Source organism: Phaseolus vulgaris, chromosome 6 (genome assembly GCF_000499845.2).
Source record: "Phaseolus vulgaris cultivar G19833 chromosome 6, P. vulgaris v2.0, whole genome shotgun sequence".
Taxonomy (NCBI): Eukaryota; Viridiplantae; Streptophyta; class Magnoliopsida; order Fabales; family Fabaceae; genus Phaseolus; species Phaseolus vulgaris.
The window spans coordinates 22363741-22381758 of record NC_023754.2 but is presented as its reverse complement, the minus strand read 5'-3'; the positions used below and the strand labels follow the sequence as shown (position 1 = coordinate 22381758).

Here is an 18018-nt window from a genome sequence, read left to right as displayed (position 1 = left end):
TATAGAATTAAATTAGTTCTAAACTCACTTTATAAAATAAAATAGTTTTTGGTATTTTAATATTTTTTTAATTCCTTACTTTACAAAATATTCATTATTCTCTACTCTTTTGATGTAAAGTATAAGTGAAAAATGAGTAAAATAATAACATTTTACAAAATTAAGAACTACTCTCTAGTTTTTTTAATATCAGATATTTTTATCATAATCACAACTACTAATAAAAATAACTAATCGAGTTGAATTTTTTAATTAATTTGGTCAATGTACTAAATTAACCTTTATTATTAATGACTTTTAATTATTTTTCTCACTATTCATTAATATAAACACAAATACTCATAATATTTAACAAGGATAAATAAGAAAAACAAATCTAAAGTTGTATAAAAATCATAAATCTTATAAAAAGTGGCAACAACTTTTAAAATGTGTCTTATAGAGAGAGTACTAAAGTTTTTAAACATATATATCCAGATCTAATTTTGGAATTTACATAATCTCTAAAACAATATCTGATCGATTATATATTAAGACTTCTTTCTTTATATTTCAGATGTGCATATTGACTGTCGGTTTGGGACGAAATTCAATTATTTCTGATATAAGATGAAACTATCGAATGCTTTTAATAGTATTAGTGAGTGAGCTAGAAGTGCAAGAAGTGTATGTAATTTAACTTCTGTCGCATTCATTTCATTATAGTTAAATTACCTTTAGAAAACATTCATAGAGTGTGAAGTGAGTTTATTTAACTTGCATGATACACCCATGACACACAAATAACTTACAATTGATTGCAGAAGGGTGGAGTTTAAGTTGAGGATTTGGTGAGTTCTTGTTGAAGTGCCTTGTGAAGCCAGGCCTCGGCTTCTTCCATGATCCCAGGGCTAAGCCTGAGCATAAGAATGCAAAACTCAGTCTCATTGAGCTTCCCATCCCCATCAAGATCACCTTGTCTAACCATGGCCTCTGCTTCCTCTTTGCTCATCTCATCGATACCCAATAGAGCTGAATTTCTCATCAAACTCTCACCACTGATCAAACCCGTTTCTGGATCGGCCAGAAGCTTGAAACCTCCACACAACTCAGACACAAAGGTCTCCACATCCAGCTTCTCTGCCATCACTGGCAGCAAGTCCTCGAACTCTTCTTCCATCACGGTCTCTTTCGCGGATTGGTTGATTTCCATGATTTTGGGAGGAGAATGGATTCTTTGTTTCTTTTAATCGTGAAACGTGGAAACGAGGGTGGAGGAAGAAAGTGACTTTGGAGGACTTGGTTTTTGTAGAGATGTTAATATTTTCCCCTTCAACTAGAGTTTCAAGACCTGACTTGTTCAACCTAGAAAAATTTATTCGTAGAATATTCTATACCAAATGTGAGAACAGTCCGAGTATGACGTCAAATATATATTAATTGTCTTGCAAAGAGATAAAAATAGAAAAAATATTATAAAAAAGCAACACGAGTTAACTATGTTTTTTGGAGTTTAATCTCATTCTCATTTTGTTAGAAAATATTCAAGGCACGTGAATGAAATTTTAAAATACTAAATACAATTTATTTTTTAAAAGCAAAAGTAAAAAATATTTTAAAAATGAACAAATACCTTAAAATGAGTAATTAAAATAAAGTAACTAAACACTAATTAACCCATTCGCTTTGAATGAAAGATGGGATATTGGTGATGCTATAGAACTTAACATATGTTTGAGTGCGTGAAGTATGCAAGAGTTTGGCTTCCACGAAGCTTCCTCTAGTCCTTGTGCTTCAGAGGCAATAGCACAATTTTGGTATGCTTCTATTGTATATCTGGCTTATCTGCCAATGGGCCATCATCTTGATTTATTTGCTGCCAAACCACACAAACTTGCCTTCCTTTTGTCTTTTGCCACGGTGCCTCCTAAATCACCACATATTTCTTTTATCACATGTTACATGTCATAACACTTTTAATGTTCTCTTAACAAACTCGCCAATTGAAAATCAGGATGACTCTTAAACTTTCTTTGAAGTTGTGACAGCATAGACTCTGAAAAAAAAGATCATTTTTAAATATATTATTGTTTACTATTTTTATATTGTTTTATGTTTATTTATAGATAGTGCTTTTGTATGAGACCGAGATGAGTCTTTTCAATTGTCCTCGTTGAGATTGCTCTCTTGGTTTTTGATTTCGGGTGGAGAATAGTGCAATCTGAAAAAAAGTATTTCGATGTCTAAGTGTAAGTTAGTATTTAAAATATAGTAGTTCTAAGTAATAAATAAGGTTGAATGTGTATACCTTTGTTTTGATCTTTGATGTTGGATCAAGATTAACATGAGCTATTAGGCTAATATCAGTATTAGAGTAGTATTAAGTTAATCATGTCGTATTAAGGAATGTTCTTTATTTTTCAATGATTGATTTTAGAAATGTCAGTCGTGGAGTATTCGGTTATAGATACCGATAATACATATAGATTAAAACTATTGTTTTAATTTATGTCTTTTTTGTTTAAATAAAATAGTGACATTTAAGTAAAAAAATATTACTAAGTTGGTTTATTATTTATTGTATCAGTCGGTACCAAACGAGCTAGTCACTCGATCTTAGTGACCAACTGACCACATTAAGATACATTTAAACCACTCAATAAATGGTAGCAGTGATTACATACAAATCATGATTATGACTCACCAATTGAGGGTAACACTCCCAATAAATCATCTAACACTGATTTAGTGGAAAATATTTACTTATTAGATATATTTTTATATTCTCCAAATTTACCAATATACCTCCCTATAAATCGGGAATCTAACATTGATTCGGTCCATTACAATAATTGTCCAGGACTAAACACTATAAATAAACTATCTACGGAGGTGTAAGGTCAGCTTCAATATGTTTTCACTATACACTCTTGACACAAACTACTTGCTTAATCGTCAGAGTACCTTTTTCAAGTCAATCATGACCGAACACCAACAATTAAAGGAGAAGATTATAAGTAAGGAGCAATGAGACAATCGATATATCAACAATTGTACTACCAGTTTGAGGTACTATCTAAATTCACCTAAACAAATATATTGAAGCTTTAATATTATTAATTATACATTATTATTCTTAAAAAGAGAGAAAAGTTCTAAATAAAACTATATGATTATATACAAGTTATGATGAAGAAAATTTCAAGAGAAGAGAGAAAGTTAAGTATTGGAGTTATACACAATTTTGAAAGTACGATTACCCAATATTTCATTTTAACTATTTGTACCTTTGCTTCTCCAAAAGGAATCATTCATATGAAGGATTGTTTACACGATTAAATTTTGCGCATGGATTATTTGTACCTTTATTATTTCTCTTTTTTCTGTTTAGGTTTAACTTTTTGGTGTTATTAAAAATAACTCGGAGGTTAAATGTGTTGTTGGTCACCTGCAACTGAGACGGATGATTTCAAATAAAGCTCGTGAGTGCATGTTAAACAACTCAAATTAAATTAAAATCATTAAATAAAATAAAGAAGCAATCAATTAAGTGAGAAATTGGGGAAATATACAAATAACTTTCGAATAATATATAGATGTGCCAAAAAATTTTATTAAAAGATAGTCTTGCATTATAAATAACGACTCTTTAACTATGAACGTGACAGATTCTTTAGTTTAAATGTTAAATTATTTTAATCTGATCAATGGAATTTATAAATCAATAATGTCTATATCATGATTATTAGATTTAAAGAGTTGTTTTTAAATTGTTAATCTTTATCTTTTTCAATATATTAAGAAATTATATGGATAAATTAAAAAGTGAATATGTTTATATGAATACATAAGTTAAATTTGGTTTATAAAAAAGTAATTACTTTCTGATAGAATGTCTTGTTTAAAAGAAGAATTACGATAAATTTAGAGAGATGTTTATGATTTGTGTAAATTTTCTAAATCATTCCATAAAAATTAGTTACAAGGCATGATAAAAGTAAAAAAATATATGGCCAAACATCTTCAGAGTGTTTTTTTTTCATGCTTAATTTTAAAAGATAAACAAATGGTATGAGAGTAAAATTATCTTTTATTTTCGATTAAAGATTTTTTTAATAAGGAAAATATCACTAAATATATTTGTTAACAAATATGTTTAGTGATGTTTTATTTTCTACCAAAAAAATTATTTTGAGATGAATTTTATATAATTATATTATTTATACTAGTGGAAATATAAGTCATGTGTATTCGTACTTTTAAAATAATTAAGATAATTATTAAATATTATAATTAAAATATTGTAAAAATAAAAATGATCTTTTTGAAATATATTTTTATCCTTTTCTATTTATATGAGATATGGAAAAATAAAAAATGAAGAGGGCAGTTGTAGAAGGATAAGAAGTATCTTTTCTAAGAGCAAATTAATATAAGGGTAATTTAAAAAAAGTTTAATTAGAAATTATGTATTATATTTGAAAAATATATTCTGTATAATAAATGAAGAATTTGTATGAGTTTCATTAATAATATATTATTTTTTAGAAAATTTGATTAACTATTTTTACTAAAAGAATTACCTTTTTACCATTATTTTTTTTTTTTTTATCACTGGGTGTTATTTTCTGAGGAAACTGTCATTTTCTCAGGAGAAGAGAGAAAAAAGCAGGCATGTAATTCATTTGTTGGTCTTGTGTTTTCTTCTTGTTCAAATTCACTGTGAGTGGAAGTGTTGGAACTTGGAGGTAGTGAGAATGGAGAGGGAAAGGGGAAAGAGGTGGTGGAGGGTGAAACAGAAGGAGGACTTGGTTTCCCTTCTGCGGAAATCATGGTACCATTTGAGGTTGTCGATCCGACACCCCTCTCGGGTTCCAACCTGGGATGCCATTGTCCTCACTGCCGCTAGCCCCGAACAAGCTCAATTGTACAATTGGCAACTGGAGCGGGCCAAACGCATGGGTCGGATCTCCTCGACCACCGTCACCCTCGCCGTACCCGACCCTCTCGGCTGCCGGATCGGATCCGGCGCCGCCACTCTCAATGCCATCCACGCCCTCGCCCTCCACTACCGTCACTCAATCTCACCGACAAATGGAAATGGAAGTGACGATGCAGTTTCTGTTTTGGAGAAGAAGCACATACTTTTGCTCCATGCTGGAGGTGATTCAAAACGGGTGCCGTGGGCAAACCCAATGGGGAAGGTGTTCCTGCCACTTCCTTATTTGGCTGCCGATGACCCTGATGGCCCCGTTCCCCTCCTCTTCGACCATATTCTTGCTATTGCTTCTTGTGCAAGACAAGCTTTTGGAAATGAAGGTTATTCATCACTTCATATACTGTACACATTTGAAACAGCTCTTATCGGGGCTTATTTGGAATAGTTTTATGTACATGCTTGAATTTCAGTTATCGTAGGTACTTTTACTTCGAAAACAGCTCTTGTCTTCATTTTATGCATTGTAATTCAAAAAGTTAAATAGTTTTTGCATGTGACGTGATTAAACATGACCAAAAAGTGTTTTAAGATGTTCAAACTGTTAACTCACAGAATTCTTTCAATCCTCACAGGTGGAATGTTAACCATGACTGGTGATGTTCTCCCATGTTTTGATGCATCCCTCGTGTCTCTTCCTATGGACACTTCCTGTATCATCACTGTTCCAATCACCCTTGATGTTGCTGCAAACCATGGAGTCATAGTTGCGGCTGAAACTGAACATTCAACTCAAAATTATTCTGTCAGTTTAGTTGATAATCTCCTGCAGAAACCTTCTGTAGATGAGCTAGTTAAAAGTAAGGCAATTCTAGCTGATGGTAGAACACTTCTTGATACTGGAATAATAACAGTTAGAGGTAAGGCGTGGTTGGAGCTTGTTACACTCGCATCTTCCTGTCAGCAAATGATTTCAGAGCTCCTAAAGAGCAAACATGAGGTATACTAAGTTGTTTACTATGAACATATTTTGTAGTTTTAGAGATGGAAAAGAAAAGAGAAGAAAGTAACGATTAATAAATTCTTTGTTTTGCATGTGTACACAGGGATATGATACAAAACAATTTGAGAGATAAGTTTATTTGACTACAAAAATAATTATGTTATGGATATTTGTAATTGAATCATTTTGTTCTATTTGTTAAGGTCGAGAATGCCATTTAATGTAAGAAGAGATATAATTACGCGGGACTTAATATCTGTTGCAAAGACTTCTTTCCAAATCTGTATATATATGGACTAACATGATCGGAAGTGGTATCCTCCTCATATTTGTTTTTTTTTTCTTACATTCTGCAACATGATCCAATAACTGAGCATGATGCTGTTCTATTGGCTACTCCGTTTCATACACTAATTTCCATTTTGGCAAACAAATTATAAATTTGTAAATGTTATAAATACACCAGGGACTCTTTACTATTCATTCCAGTGTCAATCATATCTTTGCGTAGTTTGGTTAGATAAAATTTTCTCTAGAGTTGTGACGCAAGGATCTCAAAACTTGTTTGGTAAAATGTGAAGGTAAATTATACGAATGCATTGTTGTCGAGAGATCTCTATTAATCCTTTTATGTAACAATATTGCTTGGAAATTCTGACCCAGGTTCTTAGGTCCTACTGCAGTTACTTTGGTTCGGCACCATGCTATAATGCTAGGTTTTCTTTCCAATTTAAAATTTTTTACTTAACGATTATTTATTTATTTTTCCCATTTGGATAGTTTGGTTATCTAACGTTTGGATCTTTCTGGATAGATTGCTATTCATTTGTTTATGTTTCTTCAAATGAGCAGTACATTACAATTGACAGAACTAATTTATAGTGTTATTTGAATAGCATGAAATCTGCGCAATTGTTCCTACTGAAGCACTTGGTGGTCTAATTCATTTGTAGAACAATGGAGGTATTTTATCTAAGAACAGACTATTTGTTGTGTAGATGAGTTTATATGAAGATCTGGTTGCTGCCTGGGTACCAGCAAAGCATGAGTGGCTAAGAAAGCGTCCTTTGGGTGAAGAACTAGTCAATAAATTGGGAAACAGGAAGATGTTCAGCTACTGTGCCTGTATGTCAAGCCTAATTGCAATGTTATCTTTATCTGTGTTTCTCCTCTTATCTATCTGTACTAAAACTCATATTTTTCCATTTCAGATGATTTGTTGTTCTTGCATTTTGGAACCTCAAATGAAGTTTTAGATCACCTCAGTGGTTTTGGCTCAGAACTGGTTGGTAGAAGGCATCTGTGTTCTATTCCAGCAACCACTGCATCTGACATTACGGCATCTGCTATTATTCTTTCTAGTAAAATTGCACCCGGCGTCTCAATCGGAGAAGATTCTCTCATATATGATTCATCCATTTCTGGTGAAATCCATATTGGCTCCTTATGTATAGCGGTTGGTGTCAATATACCTCTTGACAACAATTCAATCAAGTTCATGCTTCCAGATCGTCATTGTCTTTGGGAGGTTCCATTGATTGGAAATAGGGAGCGAGTTCTAGTATATTGTGGCCTTCATGATAACCCCAAAAGTTCACTCTCTAAAGATGGTACGTTTTGTGGGAAACCTTGGAAGAAAATTTTACATGATTTGGGTATTGAAGAAAGTGACTTATGGGGTTCTGCAGGCCCTGATGAAAAATATTTATGGAATTCAAAAATATTCCCCATACTTCCGTATGTTCAAATGATGAAGGTTGCAATGTGGTTGATGGGCTTAGCCAATGAAAAATGTGAATCCATGCTTACTTTGTGGAGATATTCTCGGCGCATCAGTTTGGAAGAATTGCATAGATCTATTGATTTTTCAACAATATGCATAGATTCTAGTAATCACCAAGCTGATCTTGCAGCAGGAATTGCAAATGCTTGCATCAGCTATGGCATGCTGGGGCGCAATTTGTCACAATTATGTAAAGAAATTCTTCAAAAAGAGGGTTCTGGAATTGAAACATGTAAGGATTTCCTAGCTATGTGCCCCATTGTTCGGGAGCAAAACTCTAATATACTTCCCAAAAGTCGGGCATACCAGGTGCAAGTTGATCTTCTTCGTGCTTGCAATGAAGAAGAGACAGCATGTGAGTTGGAGCCCAAAGTTTGGGCTGCTGTGGCTAATGAAACTGCTTCAGCAGTACGATATGGATTCAAAGGTACATGTTTTAATCATGTCCCAGGATGCCATTCTCAAAACAAATTTGCAAACAGTTTACGGCATCTATCTTGCATTCAATTTTTTTGGTGGGAGAACAGGGAGGAATCTTGGAACAACTTGATGACTTGACTTTTGTTCAACTTAACAGAGAAAATACACACGATTCATTTAATGATTTTTAAACATAGGATAAGTTATCTAGAGAAATGATTATGAGAATGCAATATTAAATTATATTAAAAAAAGTAAGGATCATTTGCTGCTTTCCACAGGCTACTTAACTTTAAAGGCACAGTATATTGCAAAATTTCTTTTCCACGATATTGTTTATTAGCACACTTAGTATAACTATAAACTATAAACTACCTGCTGGTTTCACAATAATCAATGGAAATGTAAAGTATGGTGATTATTTTTAAGAAGAATGCGCAATTTTAATACAAAGATCAATTAATGTAGTGTTAGGAATTTAGCTTCTATGTGCAATTCATGGTGAGTAATATTAATTTCTCAAAGTGTTTTCTCTCTGTATATTATTGTTACCTCTCAAAATACTGGAATAGAGTATCTAAAAGAATAATTAATTCTATTCTGGATCATTTGACGCCAAAAGATTGGTAACAACTTCTTTTAAGTTAGTCTTTTCACTATTTGTAATATATACTCTCCACTAATTTATATGTGTATGAAATTATGAATAACAAGACCGTTACTTCTTAACTCATGCAACAAAATTAGAAATATGAAGTTTTCACCTGTCTTTTCTGCAGAACATTTATCAGAGTCTCCTGGTAGCCATTCCGGTCAGGAATTCCAGAATAACAATCACAATAGCTGCATTCATCGGTCTTTCCATCCTAGAAAGGTTAAAGTAGAATTACCAGTTCGTGTAGATTTTGTTGGGGGTTGGAGTGATACTCCTCCATGGAGCATTGAGCGTGCTGGATGTGTTTTGAATATGGCAATAAGCTTGGAGGGTTCGTCACCAATTGGCACCATCATAGAGACAACTAAAACAGAAGGAATATTAATTACCGATGATGCAGATAACCAGTTGTTTGTTGAAGATTATACATCTATTTGTGCACCATTTGATGGAGACGATCCATTTCGGCTGGTCAAATCTGCATTACTTGTGACTGGAATTATTCATGATAACATTCTTGTAGATATGGGCATGCACATCAAAACATGGGCCAATGTCCCCCGTGGCAGTGGATTGGGTACCTCTAGTATCTTAGCTGCTACAGTGGTGAAATGCCTTCTCCAGATAATTGATGGGGATGACAGCACTGAGAATGTTGCTAGACTTGTTTTGGTGTTGGAGCAACTTATGGGTACAGGAGGTGGTTGGCAGGACCAGATAGGAGGTTTGTACCCTGGGATTAAATGTACTTCAAGCTTTCCAGGAATTCCCTTGAGGCTTCAAGTTTTTCCCCTGTTGGCTTCCCCTCAGTTAATTTCCGAGCTGCAGCAAAGACTTCTTGTGGTATTTACTGGTCAAGTAAGTAAACAGTTTGTTTATAGAAATATACATCTGGTATTCCTACACAGAGAGCTCTGCATCAAAGAGACTCTTTTCAGTGTTATTTGCCATCTGATATTACCTATAAGCTTGTAGTAAGTTGATCTTGCAACTAATGATCTTTGGGTAACTGTGTTTTCTGTTGATGGCATACAGGAAATCATTTGTATGTGGGATGTGTTATTTATTTTGCTTTGTTTCCTTTCTTTATACAAACAACAGCTAAGTCTTATCACAAAACGTTCAAATTTTAGTCAGTTTTGTAATTTTGTAGCTACCGCTTCTCTTCATTTAATTCAATAACAACTATAATTAACTTTGATTTCTATTGTATGTTAAACTGTTTTTGGTAGGTTCGACTTGCACATAAGGTATTGCAGAAGGTGGTTATTAGATATCTTCGCCGTGACAATCTTCTTGTATCAAGTATCAAACGCCTTGTTGAACTAGCAAAGATTGGGAGAGAAGCTTTGATGAACTGTGACTTAGATGAACTTGGTGATATCATGCTAGAAGCTTGGAGATTGCATCAGGAACTTGACCCTTACTGCAGCAACGAGTATGTTGATAGTCTGTTTTCTTTTGCCTCTCCGTACTGCTGTGGCTACAAGCTGGTTGGAGCTGGTGGTGGGGGCTTTGCTCTGTTGCTTGCCAAGGATATACAGTGTGCCAAGGAACTGAGACACAGACTAGAACATGAAAAACATTTTGACGTGAAAATATATGATTGGCAGATATTCCTATAATACGTGGTATGAATACCGATATTTTGTTAGTGTTAGACAGTTGTATTTTTTTTTTATCAAATTTATTTTTCCATTCTTTGTATATTCTATTCTGTATATTGGATCGGGGTCCATTATCTTGAGGATGATTATATCTCTTAATGTATTCCCTCTTACTGAACAAAACATGTTATTTTTAAGGAATTAATTAGTATATTTTATTTATAATATTAAATGTTTAACTTGTGATTTTTGTATTTTACCTGAATAAAAAAAAAATCTGCAAACACACTAAATATTTGCTAGTTAAAATTTAAAGAAATTCTTAGAATATCATTAATGTATGGTTCATGTTGAACACCATCAGATTATGAATTTATAGCGAAGCAACAGAACGAGAAATGGAATAACACAGAAATAGGAATTTGTTATTTCAAGTGAGGAGATGCCTATAGAAATGGATGTACAAATGTACAATTTACTTCATATTTCACCTTGCCAAATCTTGAGCCAAATCTGGAATAAAAACGGAGTGATTGATAGTTCCAAGGACATGTTCTGTACTGAATTTTCTCATAATAAAAAATTGAAATGTATCCTGTGATTGTTTAATTGCCTGTCATCAAATACGTAGCAAAGCAGATATCCAATATCCATTAATTTTTACATATAGCAATGACAAACATGAAGGATGCAAACTAAACACGAAATTGAGAATAATTTTTTTCTTGCTTGGTCTCTAGTGAGACGAATGGTCATTGAGAAGTGAGGTGCCTTTGGATATGGTCACACTGCAAGCCTATGGATATGGTCTCTCTCTCACTTCAAACTGCAAGCTTATCTTAAATTATTAAGGAATCGTAAAAGTAAGAGCTGTGATTTCAGATATATGTTAAAATAACAGTTAGAAAATCCACGGAAAATCATACTTGACATAAATAACCAGTAATAGACATACCAGTTGAGCTTCCTTAATAATTTTGTTGCACACTAAAGAGTGACAGAGAACGTGTTAATCATTTTCCATCTTTGCCATTTATTCATTATTTCTTTACAAAAGCAGTGACGTGAAAAAGAAGAGTGATAAAAAGGGTTAAAAGGGAGGGAGGGGTATCACTTGTTCATGTGGCAAAGAATCCAAAGTCCCATGGGTTCCTTTGCTGCAGAAACTTCTTCACTTTTTCTTCCCAGCCATGTTGCTTTTTGGGATCCAACATGTAAAATTCGATACTTTATTGCAATACTGATACATCAATCAAACTCCATAAAATATAATCAATAATACATTCTAAAATGGTAGTTAGATAGATATATTTTTAATGATTAATATTAATTATTTGTGCATAGAATTTATATTAAAGGATTATAAGTCTGGTTAAAATATACATTTAAACACATATTAAGTATTAACATAGTACTTTTTGTTTATGAAACTTCTTATAATTTTTATGAAATTCACGCAATACTTCTCAGTCTATTTTTAAGAATACATTGTATTGATTGATATCTCTTTTTGACTCAAGAAGCTCATATTATTTCTTTTTGGATAACTTAGGTAGATTCAGTGTGGCATGTGATAAAAAACTTGGCAACTAACAAAATGGTGCCACTAGCAAGTTGGTGGGCTGCATGATTTGCTTGTCTCCTAACAAAACTCGTCTCAAAGTTTGGAAATAACTAGGTTTCTGTATACGCATGTTTATGAACAGACCTAATAAAAAAAAAGTGTTAACCCACCTTGAATTTCATCTACAGCAACTTTACAAACAAGCTCAATAATGACTATGTTATAGTTCAGACTTGCTAGCCAAGTGATGGCTTTCCATGCAAGCCACTGCCTTCAGAGTGTAGAGATTTTGCTTGGATAAAATACTGGACTCGTAGACACAAACCCGCTCCATATCTTACAAGGGAAGGGAACAAAGTTGCATCAGCATTGCATTTTAAGGAGCCCTCCATAGGTGGCTACTAAGAGTCAATGACCATTCTGCAAGTAGCAGACACTTGTTTTGGATGCATTTTTTTTCGCTGGGTCAACTTCTCCATTGCGTTCTGAATAACAGCCCTAGGTGAGCATGCTTTATCCTCCCAGATTTTGCAATTCCTTCTCCGCCACAGGGACCATAAGAGCATGGCCACCTTCCTTATAGTAGCTAGTGGTGTAACCTCCAAAACCCTAAAGAGGACATCAACAAATCTTTCTGCTATTCTACTGACCTAGACCTGCTTCTATCCAGAAGTTTTGTACCTAAGCGCACTCAAACCTCATCTAACCACTAAATACCTTAGAAGTATGGATGTTATGACAAACAGAACTTGGAGTATGGCCCAAAACTACCTCCAAGAAGAACCCCTTTTGGGTGACATTTATCTTTTAGAACTCTTGATATTACATCATCATGGTCGAAAGATAATTTCCAACCTTGCTTCCCAAACATGGAGATGTCAGAAACCCATTTTTATGCATTCTTTCCTCACAATAAGTTGTTTCCACTGATCCAATTTATTCATCCACCATTGCTTTGGTTTCAACCCCACCAAAAAGAGTTCATCATCCTCTGTAAAGTCTTCGGCTAAGGATTCAAGCAATAGAAAAGTGTTCATATAGCAAGTTAGGATTGTTTGGACCACAAACTTCACAAGAATCTCTCTTCCTACTTTTGATAAATGTTTTCCCCAATTATTAACCTTTCTTCCACACCCTGTCTTCAAGGAAGTTGAACACAGCCTTCTTCCTCCCAATAATAGATGGCAAGTCCAAGTACTTTTTCGTGCCCAAACATTTTTAGACTCCCAAAACAATGTTAATGACTTATTTAACTTACAAGCTCATTTTAGCATCATATAAAATCTTCGTGTTTGCCATGTTAATGGCTTAATGTGCAGCCTTTTCATATTAAGGCTACTACTCTTCATCTCTTTATCTTTCAAATACATAAAACTGTCGTCAACAAACAAGTGTGTTATGATAGGGTCCTCTACGAACTTTTATACCATCCAGATCCCCACAAGCTTTTGCTCTTTTTGATAATATTTATAAATTTAATGATTATAAAATTAAATTCTTAAATTAAAATTAAAAATCATATATATAAACTCATTTAATATGGAAACAGAAAAAAAGTGAAGTCTGCATGCACGTAAACTTCACATAACAAAATTAAACTCATGAAATATATGGAGACTCCACTGAAAAAAATTATAATCGTGACATGTGCATTTCTATTTAAATCCGTAAATCAAGAAAGAAATTTCACAAGTGCAAAAGCAAAACTACTTGTATCTTATAAAAGAAACAATTAAATAAGATTTATGAGTAGCAAAATTGCCACTTCAAATATGTTTACGTTATCTATCTGCCCTCAAGGATTATTCATGTATTACGTTAATAGTTTAGTAACTCGACACCGTTGTCCACACCGGGTCAACAGTTAGGAGAAGAGTCCAAAAACAAAAACTAGCCAAAGGTCCATCATTATTAATCACCATCATACCATCCATCCATTCATAGTCCATGATGGTGATGATGATCATCACCATCGTCGCTATCGATAGGTGCCACAGAAACAAACATTTAACAAAGGTTAGCATTTGGATTGGTGAGAGTAGTTGATGGAGAAGGTTACCATGATTGCCATATCCACACACTACTACGTTTGGTTTTCAGTTAATTTTCAGAAGAACAATAAAATAATATTCTTGTTGTTGAATAATTAGGATTAGTGTGGGGCCAAGTCCAATATAATAACAAAAGTGGCACTCTTTCTTTCTGCTCTGCTATGCTACAACCACTGAAGCTTGGAGCGGTGTTACGGTGACAGTGGCAAGTTTTAGAGTGAAAGTGAGAAATGGGTCTGATTTCTAACAAGGTGGAGAGATATGAGATCAAGCCTGGCGACCACATCTACACCTACAGAGCTGTTTTCACTTATTCTCATCATGGTCTTTCTCAATCTCTCTTTTTCTTCGCAAAATTAAATTCCGTTTTTTGTTAATTTTGGATTTTTTTTTATTTGAAATGTGGCTTCTGTGATCTAACTTTCAGCAATTGGGTTTTCTGCATCGCCTCCTGCACTCTGTATTTTTTTTTGTTTGCCCTTTTTCTGTTTTAGAAAAAATATGCATGATGTGTTTGCAGAATTGCAAGTGGGTCGATAGTGATGTTGTTGAAGGACCCCCGTCCAACGCCACGGGGAAAGCGTTTGTTTTTGCTTTGTCAATTCAATTTGGGTTTCGTGATTTGTAAGAAAAAATTGTTCTTTTTTGACTTTCAATTGATGGGTGTTGGAGAGGATTTATTTTTTCTTCTTTCAATGTTTAAGTTTTCGTGTGATGTTTGCTGGGTCCCGTGACCCTTTTGTTTCTCCTACTCTTCTTGATGTCCATGTCGTTTGATTTTGGTTCCTTTACCCGCTGGTGTGTGGATTCGGACTCATTTTATTTGTGCATATGCTGCTAGCATTGGCACAATGAACATATTTTGTTAAGCTTTATGTTTAGGAGGCATTGCAATAATTTGGAAACATTCAACACCGTGTCAAATTGGCATTTTAAAGCAGAATGTGTATGGGATTGGTCATATGAAATCTGAGCAAATTTATTATGAATTTATTTTCCTGGATTAGGAGTTATCTACGGTTGAATTGATAAAGATTAAGTATTCTCTGCACACAGTTGTAAGCAGAGGTATGTAGGTAGAAGATTTTTGTTCTTTTTCTTTGTTAAAGCGAGGAAGCAAAGCTCTCAATTAAACTAAGGTTTCTTGCCACTCGATGTAAATCGGACTTTATTTGTTTGAAATTCAGCATAATTACCTGTAACTATGAATGAAATTATCATTTGCAGATGTTCATATGGACTGATTGACGAGTATGAAGCAAGTATCATTCAGATTCCACTTAAATTAATCTAATTTAGTACCTTTGGGAGAGAACTTTTGTCATGGAACAAATACTGTGCCTATGTCATGATAGTAACTGTGCTACTATACAAATCATCTTTACAGTTTCTAGAAATAAGTTTGTAGTTCAATGAAAACCTTATAGTGGTTTTGGACAATGGAAGTTCTGTTTCAGGGGTCATTACTCTCTGCGTAGAAGACTGTTGATTGTGGCATCACGGAATTAGAATTTTATGTTACTTAGTCTTTATTTTTCCTTATTTTCTTAACATTGTAGGTGGGTTAACCCTGCCATCAGTTTGATCTTTTTCTTTCTCTGCCAAATGCTTGGATTATTTTTTGAAATATCACGTGTTTGTCTATTTAAATGTTTCTTTATATGCCTCCGTATTTTGTTACTCTTTTTGTAGAGTTATACCTCTCATTCTAAGTTTTCAAGGTAGATGATGCAGCTAAATAGCTAGGGAATTTATCTTTCCATGAAGATCAATACTATTTTTTTACTATTCAAGGAACAATCTCTATTTTATGACCAATGCGAATTATATCAGCAATGAGTGAACGATTCACTGGAAAGGGAAGCTGAGCTGTGCTTTCTTACTAATAAACAACTAGTCATCATTCTGTTTTTGCATTACATCATGTATAACACATTTCTTTTACACTGTCTCAGTGTATGCTGCGGGTCAATTATACTTTAGCTTTTCAGCTTTAGTTGCTAAGACCTCCTTGCTTATTTCTAATCCTTACGAAATCCATGATGAAGAATATCTGTCATTGTTTGATTTTGTTAGTTTGAAGGCAAATCCCTACTGTTTGCTTTCCAGTTTGTAAGAACCCGATGTGAGATGATATTGCTTTGTAGTATCAACCCTTCCTGCAGTTTACCGCTTATTCAAGTTAATTTGATCAAGATATATGGCATCTAACTAAATTCAGAATGGATTTAGAAAATCTTGTATATTGAATCAAGCTTAAATTTTATTTTTGCCTATGAAAACAGAACTGTATGGGTATGAGTTTTGGCATTTTGTACCAGGGCACTTTTGGTTTAGACTTTTTGGAGCTCTTAGAGGCAGGTTTTGGGGGGCGGGGGGATTGTTTCTTCTTGTGTAATGGGAATACCATGGTAGCTGTGTGCCGTATAAACTGTTTTGTACAAGTGTTGAAACATCACCCAAATGCTCCCTTTAATTTTATTCATTCTTTGCTGATAAAAAAAAAGATCAAGCTTAAATTTAACTTTGATTAAATCTAAATACCATGCAGGCATTTTTGTTGGGGGAAGCAAGGTTGTACATTTCAGACCTGAAAGAAACTTAAAGTCAATTGCTGAGACATCATCAAACTTGGATGATCCAACATCCAACCCATGTCCAACCTTTCCTGACTGTGGATTCAGACAGCTAAACAGTGGCGTAGTTCTTTCTTGCTTGGATTGCTTCCTTCGAAATGGATCTCTTTACTGTTTTGAATATGAAGTTTCATCATCTGTTTTCCTCACCAGAATAAGGGGTGGCACATGCACTACTGCATCATCCGACCCATCAGAGACTGTTATCCATCGAGCAATGTATCTTCTTCAAAACGGCTTTGGTAATTATGATGTTTTTCAGAACAATTGTGAGGATTTTGCCCTGTACTGCAAAACAGGTCTTTTGATACAAGACAGTCAAGGGGTTGGAAGAAGTGGCCAAGCTTCTTCTATCATTGGTGCCCCATTGGCTGCAATGATTTCTTCTCCCCTCAAGTTGTTAATGCCAAGTCCTGTTGGTGTTGCTACTGTAACAGCAGGAATGTACTGCATGAGCAGATATGCAACTGACATTGGTGTCAGAAGTGATGTGATTAAGGTTCCAGTCGAAGATTTGGCTGTAAACCTTGGATGGAATGGTCCTCAGGAGGAGGTCGCTGAAAATGAAACTTCAGACAGACAGATTACTACCACATGATTTAGCATTGCACTTCGTTCTTATACGCACACGAAGCTACTTCGTGCCTCACTGTTTCTTGATACACCAGTTCATAGCAGATGTGTCTTCATGCATGTTACACCTTCTGTAAGACAAGACTGAATGGTTTCTATCTTATTCCTTGCCATAATTGGTGTTTGTCTAGTTATTCAAGTTGTGCATGAGATGAATTTGCAATAATATTACTTACAGTAGTAGTAACTATAATCTGATGTATTCCTTTGAGACAATTTTTCTTTTATTTGCCCATAATGCAACATTGCCTACAATAGTCATTGAACAATCTTGTGCGACATGAAAATCACATTTGATTATATTTATGCTATATTGTTAATCATGTTTTTCACACATTATTAAGTGTTTCTCTACTATGAAGATATTCATTATTTTTAATGATATGGTAACACAGTTTTGTGTTGAAAGTTGATAATGTTTAATTTATCCAGGACTACTTTTATGTGTTTGGTAGGAGGCGGCTTTTAATATGCACCGCATCTCTGTTCCAAATGGGTTCATGATATAATAGTAAAAAATTGTTGGTAGGTAATAAAATTGGTAACAGTTATAATTAGGGATATCTAAAAACTTTATATTAAAATATTTCCAAAACATCTCAGTCTCCACTTAGTCTATGGCACCACCGACACCCCTCACAAGACTGTCACTGTGATGTGAAGTCAAACAAAGCTGAAATTGACAGTGATGGAAAATAAAATGCACTAACCTTTGAAGAAGAAAATAGCTATCAGCAGGATAATTAAGAAC

General features: G+C 34.2%; 3 protein-coding genes across 3 annotated transcripts; 2 read left to right on the top strand and 1 right to left on the bottom strand.

Annotated features, from left to right (window-relative positions):
* Nucleotides 1-671: 671 nt before the first annotated feature.
* On the bottom strand, nucleotides 672-1381 carry LOC137831924 (calcium-binding protein KIC-like). The gene has a single exon (XM_068639833.1). The coding sequence runs from the start codon at nucleotides 1190-1192 to the stop codon at nucleotides 815-817; it is 378 nt and encodes a 125-aa protein (XP_068495934.1). The 5' UTR covers nucleotides 1193-1381; the 3' UTR covers nucleotides 672-814.
* A 3243-nt stretch (nucleotides 1382-4624) lies between these two features.
* LOC137831923 (bifunctional fucokinase/fucose pyrophosphorylase) lies at nucleotides 4625-10615 on the top strand. Its single transcript, XM_068639832.1, has 6 exons — nucleotides 4625-5298; nucleotides 5551-5915; nucleotides 6917-7043; nucleotides 7130-8128; nucleotides 8901-9634; nucleotides 10009-10615. Exons 1-6 carry the CDS (start codon nucleotides 4737-4739, stop codon nucleotides 10399-10401), a joined length of 3180 nt encoding a protein of 1059 aa, XP_068495933.1. The 5' UTR covers nucleotides 4625-4736; the 3' UTR covers nucleotides 10402-10615.
* A 3168-nt stretch (nucleotides 10616-13783) lies between these two features.
* LOC137831921 (protein LEAD-SENSITIVE 1-like) lies at nucleotides 13784-17601 on the top strand. The gene is made up of 3 exons (XM_068639827.1): nucleotides 13784-13963; nucleotides 14098-14322; nucleotides 16550-17601. Exons 2-3 carry the CDS (start codon nucleotides 14229-14231, stop codon nucleotides 17230-17232), a joined length of 777 nt encoding a protein of 258 aa, XP_068495928.1. The 5' UTR covers nucleotides 13784-13963; nucleotides 14098-14228; the 3' UTR covers nucleotides 17233-17601.
* The last annotated feature ends 417 nt before the right edge of the window (nucleotides 17602-18018 follow it).